The sequence below is a fragment of the Musca domestica genome, unplaced genomic scaffold (genome assembly GCF_030504385.1).
Source record: "Musca domestica strain aabys unplaced genomic scaffold, Musca_domestica.polishedcontigs.V.1.1 20, whole genome shotgun sequence".
NCBI lineage: Eukaryota > Metazoa > Arthropoda > Insecta > Diptera > Muscidae > Musca > Musca domestica.
The window spans coordinates 13,934,127-13,954,938 of record NW_026712250.1 but is presented as its reverse complement, the minus strand read 5'-3'; the positions used below and the strand labels follow the sequence as shown (position 1 = coordinate 13,954,938).

At 35.3% G+C, this 20,812-nt stretch overlaps 1 protein-coding gene across 1 annotated transcript; it reads left to right on the top strand.

Moving 5' to 3' along the window:
* Positions 1 to 9,199: 9,199 nt before the first annotated feature.
* On the top strand, positions 9,200 to 13,823 carry LOC101900110 (uncharacterized). Its single transcript, XM_059122499.1, has 4 exons — positions 9,200 to 9,496; positions 9,554 to 9,738; positions 9,794 to 10,647; positions 11,034 to 13,823. The coding sequence occupies exons 3-4, from the start codon at positions 9,845 to 9,847 to the stop codon at positions 13,573 to 13,575; spliced, it is 3,345 nt and encodes a 1,114-aa protein (XP_058978482.1). The 5' UTR covers positions 9,200 to 9,496; positions 9,554 to 9,738; positions 9,794 to 9,844; the 3' UTR covers positions 13,576 to 13,823.
* Positions 13,824 to 20,812: the final 6,989 nt, after the last annotated feature.

The following is a 20,812-nucleotide window of genomic DNA, read 5'->3' as shown; positions in this document are numbered from 1 at the left end:
AATAATGTCGCTAAAATCATCAAAATATCGAATATCGGTAGGTACCGTTATATGGGGGCTATACCAAAACATGAAATTACATGGCCAATTTTCAATACCAAAAGGCCTGCAGACATAATATATTTTTGAGCAAAATTTTATCAACCTACTTCATTTCGTTCGGAGGCTAGAGTGATTTCCACAGACGGACGGACATCGCTAATTCGACATAGAATTTTATGCTTATCAAGAGTGTATATACTATGTGGGGTCAAAAACGTATATTTCGAGGTATGACAAACTTAATATACCCTCCATACTATGGTGCATAGGGTATAAAAAAAGCCCACAGATCATAGATGGGCACGCTAGCGTTGCCATCTCTTATTCTCTTCATGAGTAAAACATCAACAAACAGACATATACGAATAATTTCCTACAATTGTTGTTATAAAATAATTGTTGAACTTATTTTAATTATATTTTTGCTAAAAAAAATATTCAATGAATTAAATTTCAATGCAGGAAAATTATTTTAAAATTCTCTTAAAAATACCGCTTTCATTATTTGCCCATCTGTGTCACAGATGAAATGCACACACTCACACATACGCAGCCGTATGTGAGTATGCCACCCAATATGCATCGTTTCGGATACTCGAACGTAATGAATACATTCAGTATCCGCAAACTACTCTTAGGGTAAATAAGTAGAAATTTGTTTTGCGCTTGAGTGTGTTTATGTTCATCGCACAAAGAGTAATAAATTGGCATCATCATTTCTTGAGCAGACGGACACTACAATAATTGACAAAGTAAAAGAAAAGAAAACGACAAATTTCATTTGTGGTAAGTAGTATTCCAATCCTACATAGGAGTATTAATTTTGTTAAATTTACTGTACAATGAGTATTTGGGTTTCTAGTTGTAGTAATGACAATTCACAATATGTGCAAAAGATGTTGCTATAGTTTAAGTGGGGTATACACATAGGAACACATTTTAGCAAACAATCGTTTAGGCATTCTCTTTGAATGGTAACAGTGACAATTCACAATAATTAACATATTTTTTGGGTAAAGGGTTTTCCATGATAGAAAAATAGAGGTAGACGCGTCGACACACCTGCTGGGACACTGAACTATCAAATCAATTAAAAAATGGAAATATTTGAAAGGAAAAATTATTAAAATTTGTAAAAATTGTTAAAAAAATCCCTATCACAACGACTTTCGATTGGCCTCGTGTAATAAAACATATACAAAATCTACTTATTTTTGAAGAAATTTAAATTTTTTTTGACTATTCTTCTACCATGGTTTTGTTCAAATATCTTATACTTGGGCCATTACCTAGTTATTGCGCCATGGTTTTGATTTTGAATTTTCCAATAACATTTCTGAAACATTTTATATATTTTTTAAATATTTCTAGATTAACTGGCAGGAAATTATACATCAAATAATACACCATGAGCGATAAACGAGGTGAAATTTTGTACAAGATCCATACGGGCGAATATAAATTAGTACGCAATAACCACCGAAAGAGTACTATATGGGTTATGTTTGACGTTATATTGGAAAAAGACAATAAAACTTTGGTCGAGGGATTTGTTCACTGTAGCAGCTGTCGGAAAGTTCTGGCATACTATGGCAAATCCTCATCGAACTTACGGCGTCATACATGTTTTGCGCGATGGTTGCGAAAAAATGATTTAGAAAATAGCAGTATGAGGAGGAGGAAGAAAGAAAAGAACCAGTCTTTATTAAATACCGATTATGAGGATGTCGATGATGAAACCATGGGCAACGATAGCGATCTATTGAATGAAGTGACTATGGAAAATGATGATATGGAAGAGTTTGTTACGGAAGAGAACAATGCTGAAGACGTAGATCATGATGTGATGAAACAGTTGATGAATAAAGGAATTGTTTTGCAAAAAATTAAACAGGAGGAAATATTCTTGGAGGATACGGCATTAACGACGAATAACGAATTCCAGGTTGACAATAATTTAGAAGAGAAGGATGAAACACAATTTAATGCAACCGCAAACAATACTTTAATAGTGGATCCCCGTAAAAATTCGAATTACAATGGACCCAGTACCAGTGGTTTTGTGGTCCATGAAGTCAAAGATATGAAGGGCGAAAATAAAAATGAAATATTAAAAATGTGCCTTAATTGGCTCATAGAAGACTCACAACCCCTTGACACAATAGATGGCAGTGGATTTTAGAAATTCTTCGCCTTTATTCTGAAAATGGGTTCAAAATATGGTGAGCGTTTGGCAATTGAAAATGCTTTGCCAACACCGTTGGATCTCAAAACACATCTACAACAAATGGCTGAAATGGAAACCCGTGAAATGGCAAATTTGAAGACTAACAAAAATTATGGTTTCAGTATTTCGCTATATATTTGGAGCGATTTAAATACTAAAATGTATTTTATAAAAATCTCATTGCACTACATAAAAGATATTCAATTATGTAAAATAGTTTTGGGTGTCATAAGTTTACGTTTCGATGAGTACAAATCGGAGACTTTAAGAGAACATCTGGATGGATATTTGAAAAAAGTTAATTTAAATCCAACTGGAAATGTGAACATAATATGGGTTACAAATAAACAAGAAGATGTGTTAAACGAGCCACAGAGCAAACAAACAATACTGCCATGTTCCACGACATTATTTCGCCAAGTATTGGATGCTGCCATAGGTCTCTGTCCAAAGCTTGTTGATATTATTAAAATCTTACGCAAAATCAAGGAACATTTAAAATTATACTCTGCCGATAGCAGCGATTATGATTTACTGAAATCAATTAATGAAAATTGGAAAGTTATTGAAAACATGACTCAAAATGAATTGGATACTCTTGGCATAACCACGAAGATCTTTGAAATAATGCAATCTCTAAATGACTTAATTGAAAAATTTGAAATTATTTTTAAAGCCCTGCAGGATCATAATATGCCTTCCTTGTATTTTGTCCTTCCTTCGATAAATCGTTTAAAGGCCCTGTGTGAAATGTCTCAAAATGATTCCAATGAAATTGGCGATTTTAAATCACAAGTTTTGAAATTTGTAACAGAAATTTGGCTACCCAGTCTCAGCATTTATCATAAAGCGGCATTCTTTCTCTATCCCCCTGCCAATCGAGAACAGGCAAATGATTTAGACGACATCAAAGAATTTTGTCTACAAAAGATGAGAGATATCAAAGCAATTTCTCAACAGACCTCAACCACTGCGGATTCTGAAATTGTGGAAACCAAGACTTCCAAAGAAATTGATTTCTTCTTTTCGGATCTATTAAAATGCTCTAGCTCGCTCGACCCACTTGAGGAGGAATTTCGCCTGTATTGTCTGGAGAATGTAATAATCCGTGATAACTTCAATGTCTGCCAATGGTGGCATAATAATTCTTCCAAATATCCCATACTCTCACAACTGGCCCTGCAACTAATGACAATACCAGCGAGTTCACGGGGAAGTGAATGTTTGAGTAAATTACACAGTCAAATAATCGAAAATCCCGAAATTTGTAGTAATATATTATTTTTAAATTCCTTGCAAAGAAATAAAATGTGAAATTAAACAAAAAGTATTATTATTTATTTATTATCAATTTGTACAGTAACAGGCGGTTCCAAAACTTCTTACATGACTACTCTAATGTAGATATTATATTTATTCATTGTATTTAGTTTGGTAATGTAAAAAAGTTTTATTATTGTATCAGTTAAAGGTAATTTAATAATCAAATAAAGGGCTTCTAGTTTATTACAAGTACTTATAAAAATATAAAATTTTAAATAAATTAAGCATGACTCATAAATTTAGCGTTTGACTTGTATGGTAAAATTCAGTGTGATTGGTAATTATCTGTGCCATTATGGGTTTTGATGCAAGCTTTTTAATCAGAGTACCAAGAGTTTATTATATCTAAGGTTTGTATGTCGACTATCAATGGTGTTGAAATGAATTTTCCTATATATGTATCAATTAAATTTCAGTAAACTCAGATTTACTAATAACAGTAATCAAATTACTTTCATCAATGATAATCTGTACTCTACTTTACAAAATAAATCTTTAGTGTTATTGTGAATTATGTGGAAAGCAGCTGTTTTCTGAACGGCGATGGCTTGCCAACAACGATCCTTGTAAATTGCGTTGAAGCAAACATTAAAATATAAAACTTTAGTAAAATTAACAAATAACACAATAAATAAATACAATAATACTAAGTATAATTATTGACGTTTATACATACAAATTATGGTTACCAAATGAAGGTTTCCGTACCTTCCATACCAATTGCATTAAAGACGGGAACAGATAAAGGTGATTAGAAAAAATCAGACTTTACTGAAAAACGTATTTAAATATTTTAAAATTTATTATTAAAAACCGTTTTCAATATTAGTGTCTCTTTTATACTTTTAAAAACAATCCCTGTGACTTAAACTCAAGAAAATGTTTCGGCGATTGATAAAGGTGCACAAGAACCGGCAACACAATTTTTCTTTTACCAAGAAATATTTTAAAAATTGAATGTTTTCAACATTATTATTTATTATTTATTTTTTTTTATTTATATATTTATATTTTTCAATTTTTAGTTTAAGATGCGAAATCGAATTTACATAATTTTGCTCCCCAGCCCCTTTATTTGGTTTGATGTCACTTGATGATAATCTGGGACCCATAATTAATGACGCTCACTTTTTTAAACCCTTATTTGAGGGTTTGTCTGGTAAACTAACGTATGGCCACTTGAACTGCCAAAGTATTCGCCCATCGAGATTCAATAATAAAATTGATGAGCTTCGATCCTTGCTGGTTGGTAGTGGTATCAGCATTTTTGGTGTCACTGAATCTTGGCTTAATTCTGCAGTCTCATCGAAATCGTTGGTTGTTCCAGGATATAAGCTGGTGCGGAGTGATCGTGTTGGTCGTGTTGGTGGTGGGGTATGTCTCTATATTGGTAGTGGCATTCCTTATAAGGTAGTTTTTCGTTCAAATAATTTTGGTGTTTGTGAGTCGGTGTGTGTTGAGTTGAATATTGGGGCATTGGTTTTGCTTGTGGCGGTAGTATATCTTCCCCATGGCGATGTTCAGTCTTTCTGTGATGTACATGAGAGTTTGTTTGATCGCTTCTCTAATATCATTGTCCTTGGCGATTTTAACTGTAATTTATTTGTGTCTTCGAACTCTGTTTCGATGAGAGGATTATGCAGATCATTGGGGCTAACTATTGTGCATAACATGAAACCTACCCATTATGATTTGGCCCATAACTCTACCTCGTTAATTGATTTTTGCCTTACTAGTGATAATTTGTCCTTGGGTTTCTCATCTCAGGGTCGATGTCCTGGTATATCGCACCATGCCTTTGTTTTTGGTTCGCTTAACCTGCCTGTATTTTCAGAGGAGAGATTTATTGAGTATCGTAACTTTGGCCGAGCGGATTGGTTGGGCATTTTAAATTTCATATCCGATTTTGACTTCAACCCCTTATATTCCACTTCTGATGTGAATTGTCAACTTTCACTATTTGATTTGTTGTTTAACGCGCTATTGTCTTTCGTTCCTGTTTCTGTTCGTAAGGTCAACCCCAGGAATGATGCATGGTTGGAATCTGATGTGGTAAAATCGGCACGGATGTTTAGAGATCTTGCGTACTTTGAGTGGCGCAAGCGACCTATGGAGGGTAATAGAATAATATATTGTATGTATAGGAATCGTTGTAAGGCTGTGATGAGGAATGAGAGGCGTAAGTACTATAATGATCTCTTTGGTCGTATGAATAATAATCAGCTGTGGAAATCTCTAAAGTCGTTTGGTGTTTTGGGTAGTGATAATGAAGCTCCACCAATTGATGTCAATGCTGCTAATCATTATTTTTCCAGTGGGAATCCTGGTTTTGTGGGTGAGCGTGGTCAGTCTCTTTATAGTGAGGGTCATGTGGGAGATGATGTTTTTCGGTTTTATTGCATATTTTATTCTGATGTTGTAAGGTCATTAAATAAAGTTAAGTCGGGAGCTGTGGGGGTTGATGGCGTGCCAGTAAAGTTTTTTAAACTTATATTTCCATACATTTCCTGTCATTTCCTGCATTTTGTTAACTCGATTTTTATGACATCTACTTTTCCTCGGGCGTGGAAGGTTGCACGAATTGTTCCTGTGCCGAAAACTGGTGAATCATTTGATTTGCCGAATCTGCGTCCCATTAGCATTCTACCTGCTATGTCAAAAATCGTTGAGCATATTATTAAAGAAGCGATTGTTGACTTCCTTGATGATCGTAGGCTATTGAGTAGTTCTCAGTTTGGTTTTCGGCGGCGATGTAGTACGACCACGCACTTATTATATCTTACTGACATGATCAGAGATGTATTTAATTCATCTGATGTTGGGTTATTATTGGGCCTTGACTTGTCAAAGGCTTTTGATTCGATAAACCATTCCCTTTTACTTGACAAGCTGAGGTTTAAGTTTGGTTTTTCATCTTCTGCGTGTCGTTTAATGGCTTCATATTTGGAAGGTAGGTCTCAGTTTGTTGTTCATTTGGGTGTTTCGTCTGAAGTTTGTAGTGTCCAATGTGGAGTCCTGCAAGGTTCTGTACTGGGACCGTTGTTATTTATTATGTTCATTAATGACATTGTGCACTCAGTTGTTGATGACAGGTGTTGTCTGTTTTTGTATGCAGATGATATTCATGTTTTCTTCAGAGAGGCTGATATTGCTGGGTTGGAAGGGTTGGTTAATTCTATTGTTTTGTCTCTTTCGTCGTGGATTTCGCTAAATGGCCTTATGATTAATTGGAATAAAACTAAAGCTATGCTGTTCAATGATCATGGTAATGGTGGTTCTCTTAATATTACTGTGGGTTCTGTGTTAGTGAAATTTGTTGATGAAATGAAATGTCTTGGTGTTATAATTGATCGGAAGTTGGACTTTAAGAGACACATTGATTCCTTGCTTTGTCGTATAAGGTTTCAGCTGCGGAGGCTGTATTGTCTTAATGCTTATTTGCCTTGTCATGTTAGGAAGAGAGTGGTTGTATCCTTGCTGCTATCGCAGGTAAATTATTGTCTAGAGGTAGTCTCCGGTACTACTTCTTCTCAAATGCAACGTATCCGTAGGGCGGTAAATTCGATTGTTCGTTATGTGTATGGCTTGCGTCGTGGTGATCATGTTTCTTGTTTTGTTAATGATCTCCTGGGATTGCCATTTAGCAGCTACGTTGATCTTCGTATTCTTCAATTTCATTACAGTGTTATGTGCATTTTTGACTGTCCTCTTCGTGACAACTTTTTGTTTTGTAGATCATCTCGAAATCCTCAATTGTTGTGTCCAAGGTTTTCGTCCTCCATTGGTGAGAGATCATTTGTGGTTAGGGCGGTGAGATTGTGGAATCAGCTTCCTTTGGCCTTACGTACTTTTGCCCATACCAATTATCTGTTTAGGGTTAAAGTAATTGAATACTTTCGCCTAAATATGTAGGCTATGTTTTTGTAGTGGTTGCGTCGGTTTATTATGGGTCTTTCTTTTTGCTTTTCTTTTTGTTTGGGCTGGGGAGCCACTATATTATCTTCTTAATTTTATTTGTAGGGTATAATGTTAGTTACTATTTATACTCTGTTTTGTGAGTAATAAAATAGTTATCTCTTATTTTTAGCTCGTTTCTGCTACACTTTTTCACTGCTCTACTAGACTATTGTTTAGTTGGTGATGGTGAATCGAGGTGTAGGGTTCGAGCTTCTCGTGAATTATTAAGATAAATTATTAGGTTTAATATGTTATTTGTTAAGTTTGAATTAATCATTCAATTTGTATTATGTTAGGGTATTGTAGATAGATAATATAAGTTATGGGCCCTGTGGGCTTATTTATATTTCTTTGTAAGGTAAATAAATGAAATGAAATTATTTTGTTTCGGGATTTTCGATTATAAATACACCTTGTCACATATCCTATCCTGGAAAGCTACAGGATAGGATATGTGACAAGGTGTATTTATAATCGAAAATCCCGATATTTGTAGTAATATATTATTTTTAAATTCCTTGCAAAGAAATGAAGTGTGAAAAAATGTGTATTATGAACGGTAATTTCTTAATTATATTTAGTTTTGTAATGTAAAAAAGACATATTATTGTAGTGATAAGAGCATGGTAGAAGAATATAGACCATCAACGCGTGGGAAATTGATATGTCAAAAATTTTAAAATGTTATGTTTCCTTATACGACGCAAATAGGAGGTTGTTATAATAGGCATTTTCAACAATTTTTACAAATTTCAATAATTTTTTATTCAACATTTTCAATTCAAAAATCGGTTTGACAGTTCATTTCCCCAGCAGCTGTGTCAATGCGACCACCTGTATTCTTCTACCATGGATAAGATCTAATCATGGTACAATAAGGAGGTAGAACAGCTTCGTAAAATTGCAGAAGTATAGCCTTGAGGCTATGCCCGCTTCCAGCCAGACTCATTCAAAATTATATGCAACGAGTTTTTTTTTTCATATTTTTCCCTATTTTAAAATGAGTTAAATAGCGCCAAAAATGAATGATATGCAAGGATTTTCTCTCAAAAATATAATCCAAACTTTTCAATCTTTTAATTTGATGGCTAAACTGGTTAATAACTTTAATGCGCGTGCCGCAATGTACGTGTCTTCCAATGATTGATTTTGAAAATATTTTGTTTTCATTTTTCAAAACAATAAATACATACACCAAATTGGCAGAAGTCGGGCACACTTAGCTGGTAGCTTTATCTTACCTTTTTATTGTACCATGAAAGCTAATATTATATTTTAAATAAAAAAGAACTTGGCTTATTAAAAGTATGTTTTCAAATATAATAGCACGTAAAGCGATTGACATAAACAAAATGTGGATATGTTTTGTCATAATAAGAGCACCAAAATAAAAAAAAAATTGTATTTAGGAGGTAGATTTGTTCTACCTTCTGTAATTATGCCATGCGTGTTGTGCTAATTTGACAAGATTTCGTTTCAAAAATAGCTCAAATAAAACCATAAATGTGATCGATAGTCTGTACTCTACTTTATATAATTATGCTTAAGTGTCATTGTGAGTGCTGTGTCCAAAGGAAACCAGCTGTTTTTTTGAACGGCGTAATATTTTTAAGAGGGGCCTTGCAAACTTTTCATTGACCCAAACAAAAAAAGTATTAAACATAATAATATTAACAAATAAAACAATAACACAATAAATAATAAATATCTGCATATATTTATTGATATTAACGTATTTAACCATTACGTTCCATTGGCTTTCGTACCAATTGCATTGGAGACAAGAACAGATGGAGGTGTTGCAAAAGTGGACAAAATCAAACATGACTAAAAAGTATTCAAATGTATTAAAATTTGTTACTAAAAACTGTTCTCAGGATTAGTGCCTGGCTTATTGTCTTTAAAAGAATAATCGCTTAAAACTATATAAATTGTTTCGGTGGATGGGTAAATAAAGACATTTTTAAAAAATGTATTGTTTTCAAAATAAACTCTTTTGTTTAGGTTCCCGGAACTGCACTCTACGGCTGCACTTTGTTGTTTTTGCAATTGCATTTGTTTTGGATGATAGCGATTAAGGCGTTTTGCAACCAGCAATAAAAATTTCCTCCTGACAACTGCATTCGCTTTGGATGATGATAGCGGTGAGCGCGTCTGGGGATCAGCAATAAATCTTCCCTCCTGATAAAGTATGCCAAAGAACACCAATTCCAATGTATCAATATTAACTTTTTTCTTTATTAGATATATCTAGGAACTTGATCTCACAAATTCAAAAACCCCTTCCCAATTGCCATGGATACCATAGACGAATCTCAACCGAGAACTGCCATGGATACCATAGATGAGGCTCTACTGAAAACTGTAACCCACAACATTCAAACAGGTTTATACAAATTGCGACTATTGGACACAACTCTGCAGACTGTGTTTCACCACTTCAATTGCATTGTTGATGAGAACAATAAAATCATCAATGGATTGGTTAGTTGCAGACAATGCTGTAAGCTTGTACAGTTCCAGGGTTCAAACTACAAGCAACGTCTAACGTTGCACATGATAGTTTGCGTGCCGGATAGTGTTCGAAACGATATAGAAACTAAACTATCCTCGGGTGTATACAATATACACTACGAAGTTAAACGTGGCTCGCAATTCCGTCACACGCTTTTAGCGAGATTTTTCGCCCGTATTTTCACAGACTCATCCAAAACTATCGATGGCTATGTGTGGTGTATTAAATGTTGGAAATTACTCAAGGAGGTTTATCTGCGAGCACATCCATGTTATGATCCCAAGGCATTGCTAGCTATTGCAAAGAGAGAATCGGCATTGAGAAAAAGCATATACATTGGCTATTATAAGCTGTCGCAAGTTTCCGATTCATTGCAGAAAAGTATATGGAAAAATTTCGCATATATCACCCTGAAGAGACGGCAATCAGTTTTTGAAATCGAATATGGTATAAATGTTGAATGTGATTACATTTATTGTCGCCATTGTCAAAGGGTTTTGCATTACCCCGAAGAAGATGATGAGGAGCTGCATCTGTATCTGCATAACTGCGGCGTGGAAAAAGACAAATTGTTCCGAAGAAAGTGAGTAGTGGATTGCAAAAGTCCTACTGCATATTGTATGACGATTCGAAAGTAATTCAAAAAGAAAAAAACATTGTTCTGTTCCAGAACTGCAAGAATATAAAAGTTTTTACTGCGATAACCGATTTTCCCTTTTATAAAATCGACCAAAATGGCAAACCTAGTAGATTTTTGCAGGTTGTGGATAACAGCATATGTTTGTTTGAAATTTCGATTTTCTAATATTAATGCTCTGTTCCAGATATATATGATATCATAAAGGGAAATTCGGTTATCGTAGTAAAAAATTAACATTCTTGCAGATTAAGATTCTTGCACTTCGGAATCGTCACACAAAAGCAGCCAATAGCTTATATAGCCAATTCTAACCCATGTTTCTGTTTCAGCTTGCAATCCTCTATAAAGTATGTGGCTTACAAAAAATCAATTGAGAATCGTATACGATTGTTTAGATATGCCCTGAAACCCATAAAAAGCCAGAGACTGTTCATAAATGAACGTTTTGCCCATATCATACTGGAAGATAATACCCAACTAAAAGATATGGTCTGTTGTTATAAATGCCTGAAGGTCAAGAAATATACCGAACCCCTGGACATTTTCTATTTGTTTCAACATTCATGTTGTTGTGTCCAGAACCAGGATACCACGGGCGATGAACTGATAATACGTGCCAAAATGGAAGCTAATATTAGAGAAAATTTAAAGAACGGCAATTATCGCACCGAACAGTTGACCAATCAAAGAAATGCTATGTGGAAGGTGTTTGCAATTATCAAAACCGAAGACGACAAGACATTGGATGACTTTGTCTATTGCCTGAAATGTCGGGAATTATGTGAATTTAAAAACAACAACACATGTCCCGCACACAAATGCCTGGAAAAATACAAAGCCAAACAAATGGCCAGACGTATAGCCATCAATTTGAAATGTGGCAAATATAAATTGAAATTTGTCGAGAATCGCAAGAGTCGTATGTGGAAGGTTTTTGCAGTTATCTGTGATGAGCAGAAACCCATCAAGAATTTTCTGTATTGTCGGCAATGTCAACAGGCCCTTGAAGTGAGTACGGGCAGTGAGAAGGAGAGTATAGCCCAACATGAATGCCTGGTGAACTATGAAGTGGTACAAGGGGGACAAGGAAATGAATCGAAATTACAAAAAAACGAATGTGATAATAGTGAAGAGCTGAAGGGGAAAGGATCTAAACGTTTATATGAGAATGACCTCGAGTCTATTAGAAATTATGAAAATAAAAGGCTGAAAGTAAAGGAGAAATCTGTACCACTAGAAACGAATAATGAATTCGAGCCAGGAGACTGTGAAAAAGGGACAAGAAAAGAGTTTCAAGAGGATAAAACAACAGCTCCCAGATGCTATGGGCAACGGGAAAACATAAAATCAAAAAACACCATAGGATACGATGCAGAATCAGTTAATAGCAAAAATATAGAATCTCCACATCGAACAGAAGATAATGAAGTCGTCTTCGAAAAGATCCCAGGGACTCAAGAAGACAGTTCCTGTACCTATAAACTTTGGTATGAAAGGAAAGCAAGCAATAAAAGCGATGATGATAAGAGACAAGAAGAAAATGTGGAAAAGATAGAAATACAATTAGAACCAATGGAAAATGAAGAAGCATCAAGTGCAGACATAAGCAAGGTTGTGGAGGAAATTGAAAACGATAACAGCCTAAATGTTGATGAACAAATTCCAGACACTTCATGCAATTCCCCTATGATACAATTAGAGGGAGTATCTGAAAATAATGAGCCTCAGGACAGCGTTTTAAATGCAATCAACAATGAATCGGGTAGTGTTAATAAAATAATACACATTAAGGATGAACCCATACATTTGGATTCAAATTTTGAATTTATTGGTAGAAATGAAGAATTTTCTGTTGTTTGCTGTCGTCATTGCCAGACTTTGTTGACATACAGTGAAGCAAATCTGGGTTATCATCAGTGTGTGGAAGCGGGGAATGCCAAAAATAGCATTACCAGTTTGAATCCTGAAAGGCCGAAGTGCTCCTCGGCCAGTGGCACAGCTGTTACAACTACCATTGCGTCTCAGGGAAATTCTGAAGAGTATTTTGTCATACAAGAACTTGAAGATACTGCAGAAGTTCGGATTAAAGAAGAGATTGAAAGGGTAACAGATAATGAAATAATAGATAATTTTGGAACGAATTCGAATTATGAAAAAATTGGCTACAAGGAAAACAGCCGAGATAACTTACAAACATCGAAGAAAATTTCCAATATTGTTGACAAAAAATTAAATACCAATTCTGACATAACAATTTCCTCTGAAGAAATCTCCAGTGGTGATGAAGAAAGTTGCGAAAGTATTGGAGACTTGCAAAATAATTCAGACTTTGAACTTAATGTGGGGGAAATTTCCAATAGTGAAGAGGAAACATCTTCCGAAAGTGACATAGACTTGCAAAATGATTCCGATTTTCCTAAGTTCAACAATGATGAAGAAAAAAATAATAAAGAAAATTGCAATGATTACATGGATGTGGAAACGAATAATGATGAGGAAAATGAAGGAAAACTCACAGATGGTGCTGAAGAAAATTGCCGCCAGGATGAAAATGTATTGCGACGCAGTGATGGAAACTCGTCCCACAACGTTGATGAGAATTCCAATGATTGCATAGAATTGGATATCAAATTGGAAAAAAGTGATGATTGTATCGAAATAGACAATAGTGAAGATGACGACGACGAAGAAAAGAGACTTGATAAAAGCTCTAAAGAAAAATGCAATTCAAAGACCAAACACTCCGCGAAATTGTCAGCAACAAAAAGTACAACAGAATATCAATTATTTTCAAGCGATTTTGAAAATATTTACCATGGAAATTATGCCGAAACAGAAGATGAAATTTATATAGAAATTGAAAGTGATTAGCAAAGCCAATCACAAGTTATTTTTGTAAATATCTGTATGTAAGGTCTTTTCCAAGTAGCCATTAATAATTAAACTAAAATTTGGATATTTAGGAAGGTAAGGTATGTAAGGTCTTTTCCAAGTAGCCATTAATAATTAAACTAAAATTTGGATATTTAGGAAGGTTATTGTTAAGTTAGTTGATAAAAGGATATCTTAAGTTCACATTTTACAGACAAATAAAATACGAATAATTTATTTTAACGTAATATTCAGGTATACTTCGTTCCGCAGGAGTTAGACACATACAGACAAATGAATAAAGGTATCCGGGAAGCATTTTGTTTTTGTATGATGATACGGAAGTGAATGCCAAAACATTTCAATTAACACTTGAATTTGGTCAACAAAAAATCCCGGAAATAGTAAAAGGGGTTCTGTAATCCCAGAAAAAAATCCATGATACAGTTACAGGCGAACGTAAAAGCATTTTACTGAGAATTTTCAGACAAAAAACTATCCGTGATGAGGTTTAAGTGTGATAGTATGATTTCTGGAGAGCTGGAGAGCACTCCAGCATTTAAATGTGAATAAATCTTTTGTGTCGTCTCGTCCATCGCTCGATACCATGATACCGGTAGCCTAACCCGACAAAGTCAAGGAAGTGGACGCAAGAAATCAGAAACAACATCATCAGCAGAAATGATTCGAAAAGTAAAGAAAGTAAAGTCTTGATCGAAATCCGGGTCGCAGTGGCCGAAAAATGAGCTAAACATATCGCAATATTCCATTTGGCAAATATTGAAAAATGAGCTCGGGGTAAAGCTATTGAAATTCCAAAAAAGTGCAAGAACTTACACCGCGACAATAACAGATAGAAAATAGACTCAAAAGACCTAAAGAGTTGCTACGCTTGGCCGAAGAGGGGTGAACTGCCGAATTCAGTTTTCTCCGATGAGAAAAAATTCGGTGTCCAGGAGTTATATGAACAAACTAAATGACCGTGTTTACTTGTCAAAGAGGTCAGCTGAAAATGTGGATTGGTGGTGGCCACCAGAACTCAAGCGCCGGCCATGGTGATGGTTTGGGCCACCATAACAGCCGATGGTCGCTCTCCGCTCATAATAATCAACCGTGGCATCAGAATAAATGTCGAATATTATCGCGAAAATATTCTGGAGGGTGTATTAAAGTCTTGGGCACGCAAACATTTTGGCCGCAGACCTTGGACATTCCAACAGGACTCAAGACCATCGAATTCAGCATGCGCCACCCAAGAGTAGTTACAAAATGAGGTTCCTCGCTTCATTTCCAGCGCACAATGGCCACCAAAATCTCCGGATACGAATCCGTTGGACTGTTTTGTCTGGAGTATTTTGTAAAGTAAGTTTGGCACTAAAAAATACCTAAATGTCGATCACCTCAAGCAAGCGCTTCGCCGGGAATGGACCAAAATACCGCAGTGCGACATTCGGGCAGCGTGTAACGGTTTCATTGGCCGTTTGAAGGCCATAATACGTGCCAAAGGTGACCAACTCGAACAGAACTAAACTTATTCTTTATACTTTACCGCAGACCGGCCTATCGCGTTGTAAGATATCAACAAGGTTTCCTTATTACGTACGGTATTATCTCTATGCCATCTTGAGGGCGTGGAATGTCAGAAAGGTAGAGGTTAAACAGCTCCGGTGCTATCACCCACCTTGGGGAACTCCCTATTTCACTACAAATGCCCGACTGTGTTTCTGAATTCCACGTACGACTGGCGTCCACACATGTAGTTTACTATACAACCTTTCAAACTTGGCCGGATGGCGGTGCGTTTAATGTCCTCGAACAGTGCGGCATGACTGACTGTATCAAAAGCTTTTGATAAATTAAGTGCCACCATAACTGTCCTATCACACGGCCAATTCTGGTTGAGTCCTCTGCCGATATGTTTGGAAATGGGGTGTAAAGCTGTTGTTGTGCCATGCAATTTCCGGAATCCGTGTTGATTGGGAAACACTCTCTTATGCTGGGGAGGAGTAAAGCCTGAAGCGTCTTTGCCACTGGCGATAAAAGTGATGATTTATTAAACCATATTTAAATAAACTCTAAAACCTCCGAACATTTATTGCAAAAAAATATTTAAATTGTCCCATTTTGGCGGGTAATTTTATGTAAACATCAATCACAACTGGCAATCATTTACAATAGAGTTTAAATGTGACTTCATATGTTTGTTATTGTGAATTACTAAAACAGGGACGTAATGCATGTCATGAGTAAATGTTTCGTTAAAAAACGCAAAAAAGTTAACCCGGGTTTCCGCTATTTAAGTACGTTTTTTTATAAAGAATATACCTCTAATTTTATTAGTTATATTGATTTGACAATTTTAAATCCCACAACATCTGTCGCAAAATAATATTTATTTTTAAAATTGATTTGTAGTCTCATTTTGGCGGGCAATTTTATGCAAATATCAATCACAACTGTCAATCATTTACAATAGAGAAATGAAATGAAATGTGACTTCATGTGTTTGTTATTGTGAATTAGTAAAACAGAGGCAATGTATCGTCAAAAAACCGCGAAAAGGCAACACGATTTAGGTTCTGTTGTTTTGTTTATCGAATCATTTCAGAAGAGTATTTTCTCTGCAATGAGAGCTTTTTCTTTAACGGAATTTCTCACAAACACCGGCACAGTAAATATGTCAATGTATGTGTGGGAGCATATCTGCCAGACATTTCATTTCGAATTGCTTCAGTCAGTGCAAATTGGAAAAGGAGCGAACGTACGCAAACGTTGTGAACGGATAAAACCAAATGTAAATGCCTTGTTTTTTGCAAGAGAGGCAACAAATCAGCAACAATTTTGTAATACGCAATAAGAGAGTAAGTAATTTAGAAATTGCAAATATTTTGTTGACAAGTTTGGGAATTGATTTTCTTACTTATATTCTCTACTGATGTACAACGAAAATACACACAATCACAAATTTGTTCGTGAGTGACCAATACAAATTGGAAGAATTTTGTTTGGGTATTTTTCTCTCTCATAACATGTGAAGTTCTCTCATTGGGTATCACACTCTTTGCAAGTGTTGTCAGCTGGAAATTATGAATTAAAAGTATGAAAACGTAAACAAAAATGTTTAGTTTGAGTTTTTTTCAATCACAATAGTATTTTTGGTTGCTACCATGGTAGAAGAAAACAGGTCAAACCAATTTTGGAATTGAAAATGTTGAATGAAAATTTATTTAAATTTGTAAAAATTGTTGAAAAATGCGAATTATTCTAACCTACGAATGACGTCGTATAATAAAACGTGTAAAAATCTACTTATATTTGAAAACAAAAACATTTAAATTTTTTTGAGAATATAGGTAGATGCGTCGAAACAGCTGCTGGAACAATAAACTGTCAAACAAATTTAGGAATTGAAAATGTTGAATGAAAAATTATTTAAATTTGTAAAAATTGTTGAAAAACGCGAATTATAATAGCCTCCAACTGACGTAGTATAAAAAAAAACATATAAAAATCTACTTATATTTGAAAAAACATTTAAATGATGCATCTACCTGTATTCTTCTGCCATGGTTTCAACTTGGAAGGGATGTTGCATTTTCCACGATTATCTAGAGATTGCTTGAAGTGTTGAGAGATTAGGACCAACAGCTAACAACTATACATTCAGGGGAATGTGTGAAATCATTAACATTAAATATTTTAAGGACTATACTTTTGCATTTTCAATTTAATAATCCAAATTCCAAAAATGTATATTTTTGAAATTAAAATAATTTATTGAAAATTAATTATTTTATTTACATTTTTGGGCACATAACTCTGACACTTATATTACGCGCAAAAACAAATTTGCATGTGGTTGTTGTTACAATTGTTCCAGAACTGCCAGAATGTGTAATTTTTTTCTGTCAACTGTCGGGTTTACCCGACTTTTGTACTTTCCTTATTCCCTGGAGTAAATACAAAGCGAAAACAGGAAGGGAAGATTAAATGTCGGACGGAGCCGACTTTATAATACCTTACATCCCTTTACATATTTAGTAGAGCTTCATATAACAAATTGGATGCACAATATATATGGGAGCTATAGCTATATCTGAGTCCAAATTTTCACCAAATTTGACATACTGACAAATTCCATCCCATTTGATCTAATATTACACGTTTGGTGCACAATAAAAGCCAAATCGGACGAAGATATATATATGGGAGCTATATCCAAATCTGGAGCAATCTCAATAAAATTTGGGTAAGGTATTTCTGTGCTGTATTTGATTAATTTCCCCAAATATCTTTGTTACAGATTGCCTTTTACGACTGCGGAGGACAAAAATATCAAATCGGATGAACAATATATATGGGAGCTATAGCTTTAGCTGAAGCGATTTCGATCAAATTTGTCATAATTGTTTCTAGGCTCAATTCGGCTGGATTTGCCAAAATTCAGGTCATTTGGACTAATATTGGCCATTTGGTGCACAATTATCCCGAAATCGGTTGAAGATATATATATGGAAGCTATTTCCAAATCTGAACCGATCTTGATATAATTTGGCAGGGGTATTTCTGGGCTGTATCTGATATCTGATACCAAACATCATTGTTGTGGGGTGCATATTAAGAATTTGGGGGACTTAAACAACAAATCGGATGAAGAATATATATGGGAGCTATAGCTATAGCTGAAGCAATTTCGATCAAATTTGTCATAATTGTTTCTAGGCTCAATTTGGTAGTAAGTGCCAAATTCCATCATATTTGGAATAATATTACACGTTTGGTGCACAATAAAAGGCAAATCGGACGAAAATATATATGGGAGCTATGTCTAAAATTTGTCCGATTATCTCCAATTTCTTTGGGGTTCGTTCTTGGCTCAAACAAATTACTTGTGCAAAAATTCACCTGGATCGGGCAATAAATGCGACCTTTACTTTGTTTAGAAAAAATACATGGACAGACAGATGGACGGACAAAGAGACATTTATTAATTAATTGATTAATTAATTTATTTATTTGTACTATGACATTTATACAAATAAATAATGAATAAAAAAGTCTACTCAGAATGTGATTCTATGCAGATCATCAAAAGGAACTATGGATCTACCTCGTTTTCCTGGTCTGTTACAAACCAATGCCCAAAGACATAATACCCTGATCACCTTGTGGCGTAGGGTATTATGTCTTTGGGCATTGATTTGTAACAGGCAAAAGAAAACGTGATAGACCCATACTTCCTTTTGAAACAGATTCGAAAACAAAACATGAATGATCCATTCCATCCAATTTTTCCTCTTTTGTAGATTAACTAACTTTTGATTTGATCCTTCAAAATGTCATCGGAAACCTTCCATATCGAAGAGATTCAAATTGACACAACCAATGATAATGATGATGATCTTCATGATGATACGGTCCTAAATGAACAGACTCTGTTCAGCAATTATTTCGAAACAAGTTGCAAAGCAACGGATCCCTTATCCCTTGGCGATGAGGATGCTCATCGCGGTAGTGAAGAAAGTAGTTTAAAAAATTCGACTGTAAATATAACCGATCCCATTTGCCAAGATATTACATTGAAAATCAAAGAGGGTCTCTATAAACTACAATGTAAATTGAATACTACATATCAGCCCTTTTGGCGGGCATTTTATCTGATACGCAACGAAGACGATGAGATCCTGGAGGATATGGTATGCTGTCGCAAGTGTACACGGGTTTTTAAATATGCTCCAGAAAACGAGGAGATGCTGTGTAATCATGTGTGCCGCAATGGTAGCAAAAGGTGTGTTGAGATCCATGGTAGAAGAATACAGGTAGATGTATAAAAGCTTGGAAACATTGATATGTCAAAAGTTTTGAATGTTTCTTCAAAAATTAGTAGATTTGTATATGTTTTCCTTTTCGACGGCAATCGGAGGTTGTTATGATGTGCAAGTTTGAATAATTTTTCATTTAAAAAAATTCAATTCCATAATTGGTTTGACAGTTTATAGCCCCAGCAGCAGCCACCTGAATTCTTCTACCATGGCTGAGATTGTTTCCTTTTTCAAAATCTTAAGTTCTAAAGACCTTTTATTTGAAATGGTTATAATAAGATTGTCATTTTACTAATTGGAATCCTCCCCCTTTCAGTTCTAGCAATGACATGAAAACAAGAATTGGCATGTCCCTCAAGATACGAAATGGCGAATATAAATTGCGAACTTTTCCCAAGCACAAAAGTAAACAATGGCAAACTTTCGCCTTGATTGTCCGCGAAGATGGCAGTCTGTTGGAGGACTACATCTGTTGCAAACAATGCTATACTGTTCTGAAGCATAGCATTCAACGTCCGGGAAATACAAAGCACAAATGCTATGGAAAATGCCTAAAACGTGTTCCAATTGAAGGGGATTCAAAAGATGCGGATGATGATGGTGGTGGTGGTGTTTTGAAAAAGCCACGAGAATCGAAAGTTGTAATCAAATGTCCAAGGAAAAAGCCCAAATTTAAGGCGAGTCCTGGAGCTAAACAAAATTTCTCCTACGAAATGGGTTTGATACAGAAAAACGTGGAACAAAAACTCAAGAAGGGAGTATATAAACTACAATCGAATCCGGATTCGAAGGCCGACATATGGCAGCAGTTTGCATTTATTGCCATGGAAGATGGTGATTCGTTTTTAAATGGTTTGGTATGTTGTCGCAATTGTCGTAACCTGGTGAGGTATGATAAAATACTGGGAGAGGTGAAATTGCGTGAGCACTTTTGCCACAAGGATGATGACTTCCAGCCGGATGAAGTTAATTCTCCACAATGTATTACCAAAACTCCCTGTACTTTAGTTCGACCCCAAAAAGTTTCTTCAGTTTCTTCTCCTCCCCAAAATACTCAACAACAGAACGCCACATTTCCCCGTATTTCCTCTGTAACATCCATACCACCTACAGAGGCTGGGGATAACGACGAAGAACCCACATCTTCGGTTTATATTAAAAAGGAACCTGAAACCTATTTTACAATTGAAGAAATCCCCGAACACCCTGGAGAAACCGAAATGGAGAATGAGAACATATTCCATGAATTTGGGGAAACCATAACTGAAAATGAAAACATGCTCCAAGAAGTTCCGGAAATCAAAATCGAAAAATCAGAAGGAGAGGAAGCAAACCAATCAAAAGAAGAGCTGCTAAACTCTTTGGCCACCCTTGACTTGATTGTAAAACCAGAAGAGAAAGTGGAGGTGATCGTA

Bases quoted from the DNA above. Each gene is read 5' to 3' on its own strand.
- LOC101900110 (XM_059122499.1), top strand. From the start codon at position 9,845: ATGGATACCATAGACGAATCTCAACCGAGAACTGCCATGGATACCATA. The intron at 10,648-11,033 runs GTGAGTAGTGGA...TTTCTGTTTCAG, and splicing joins GACAAATTGTTCCGAAGAAA to CTTGCAATCCTCTATAAAGT.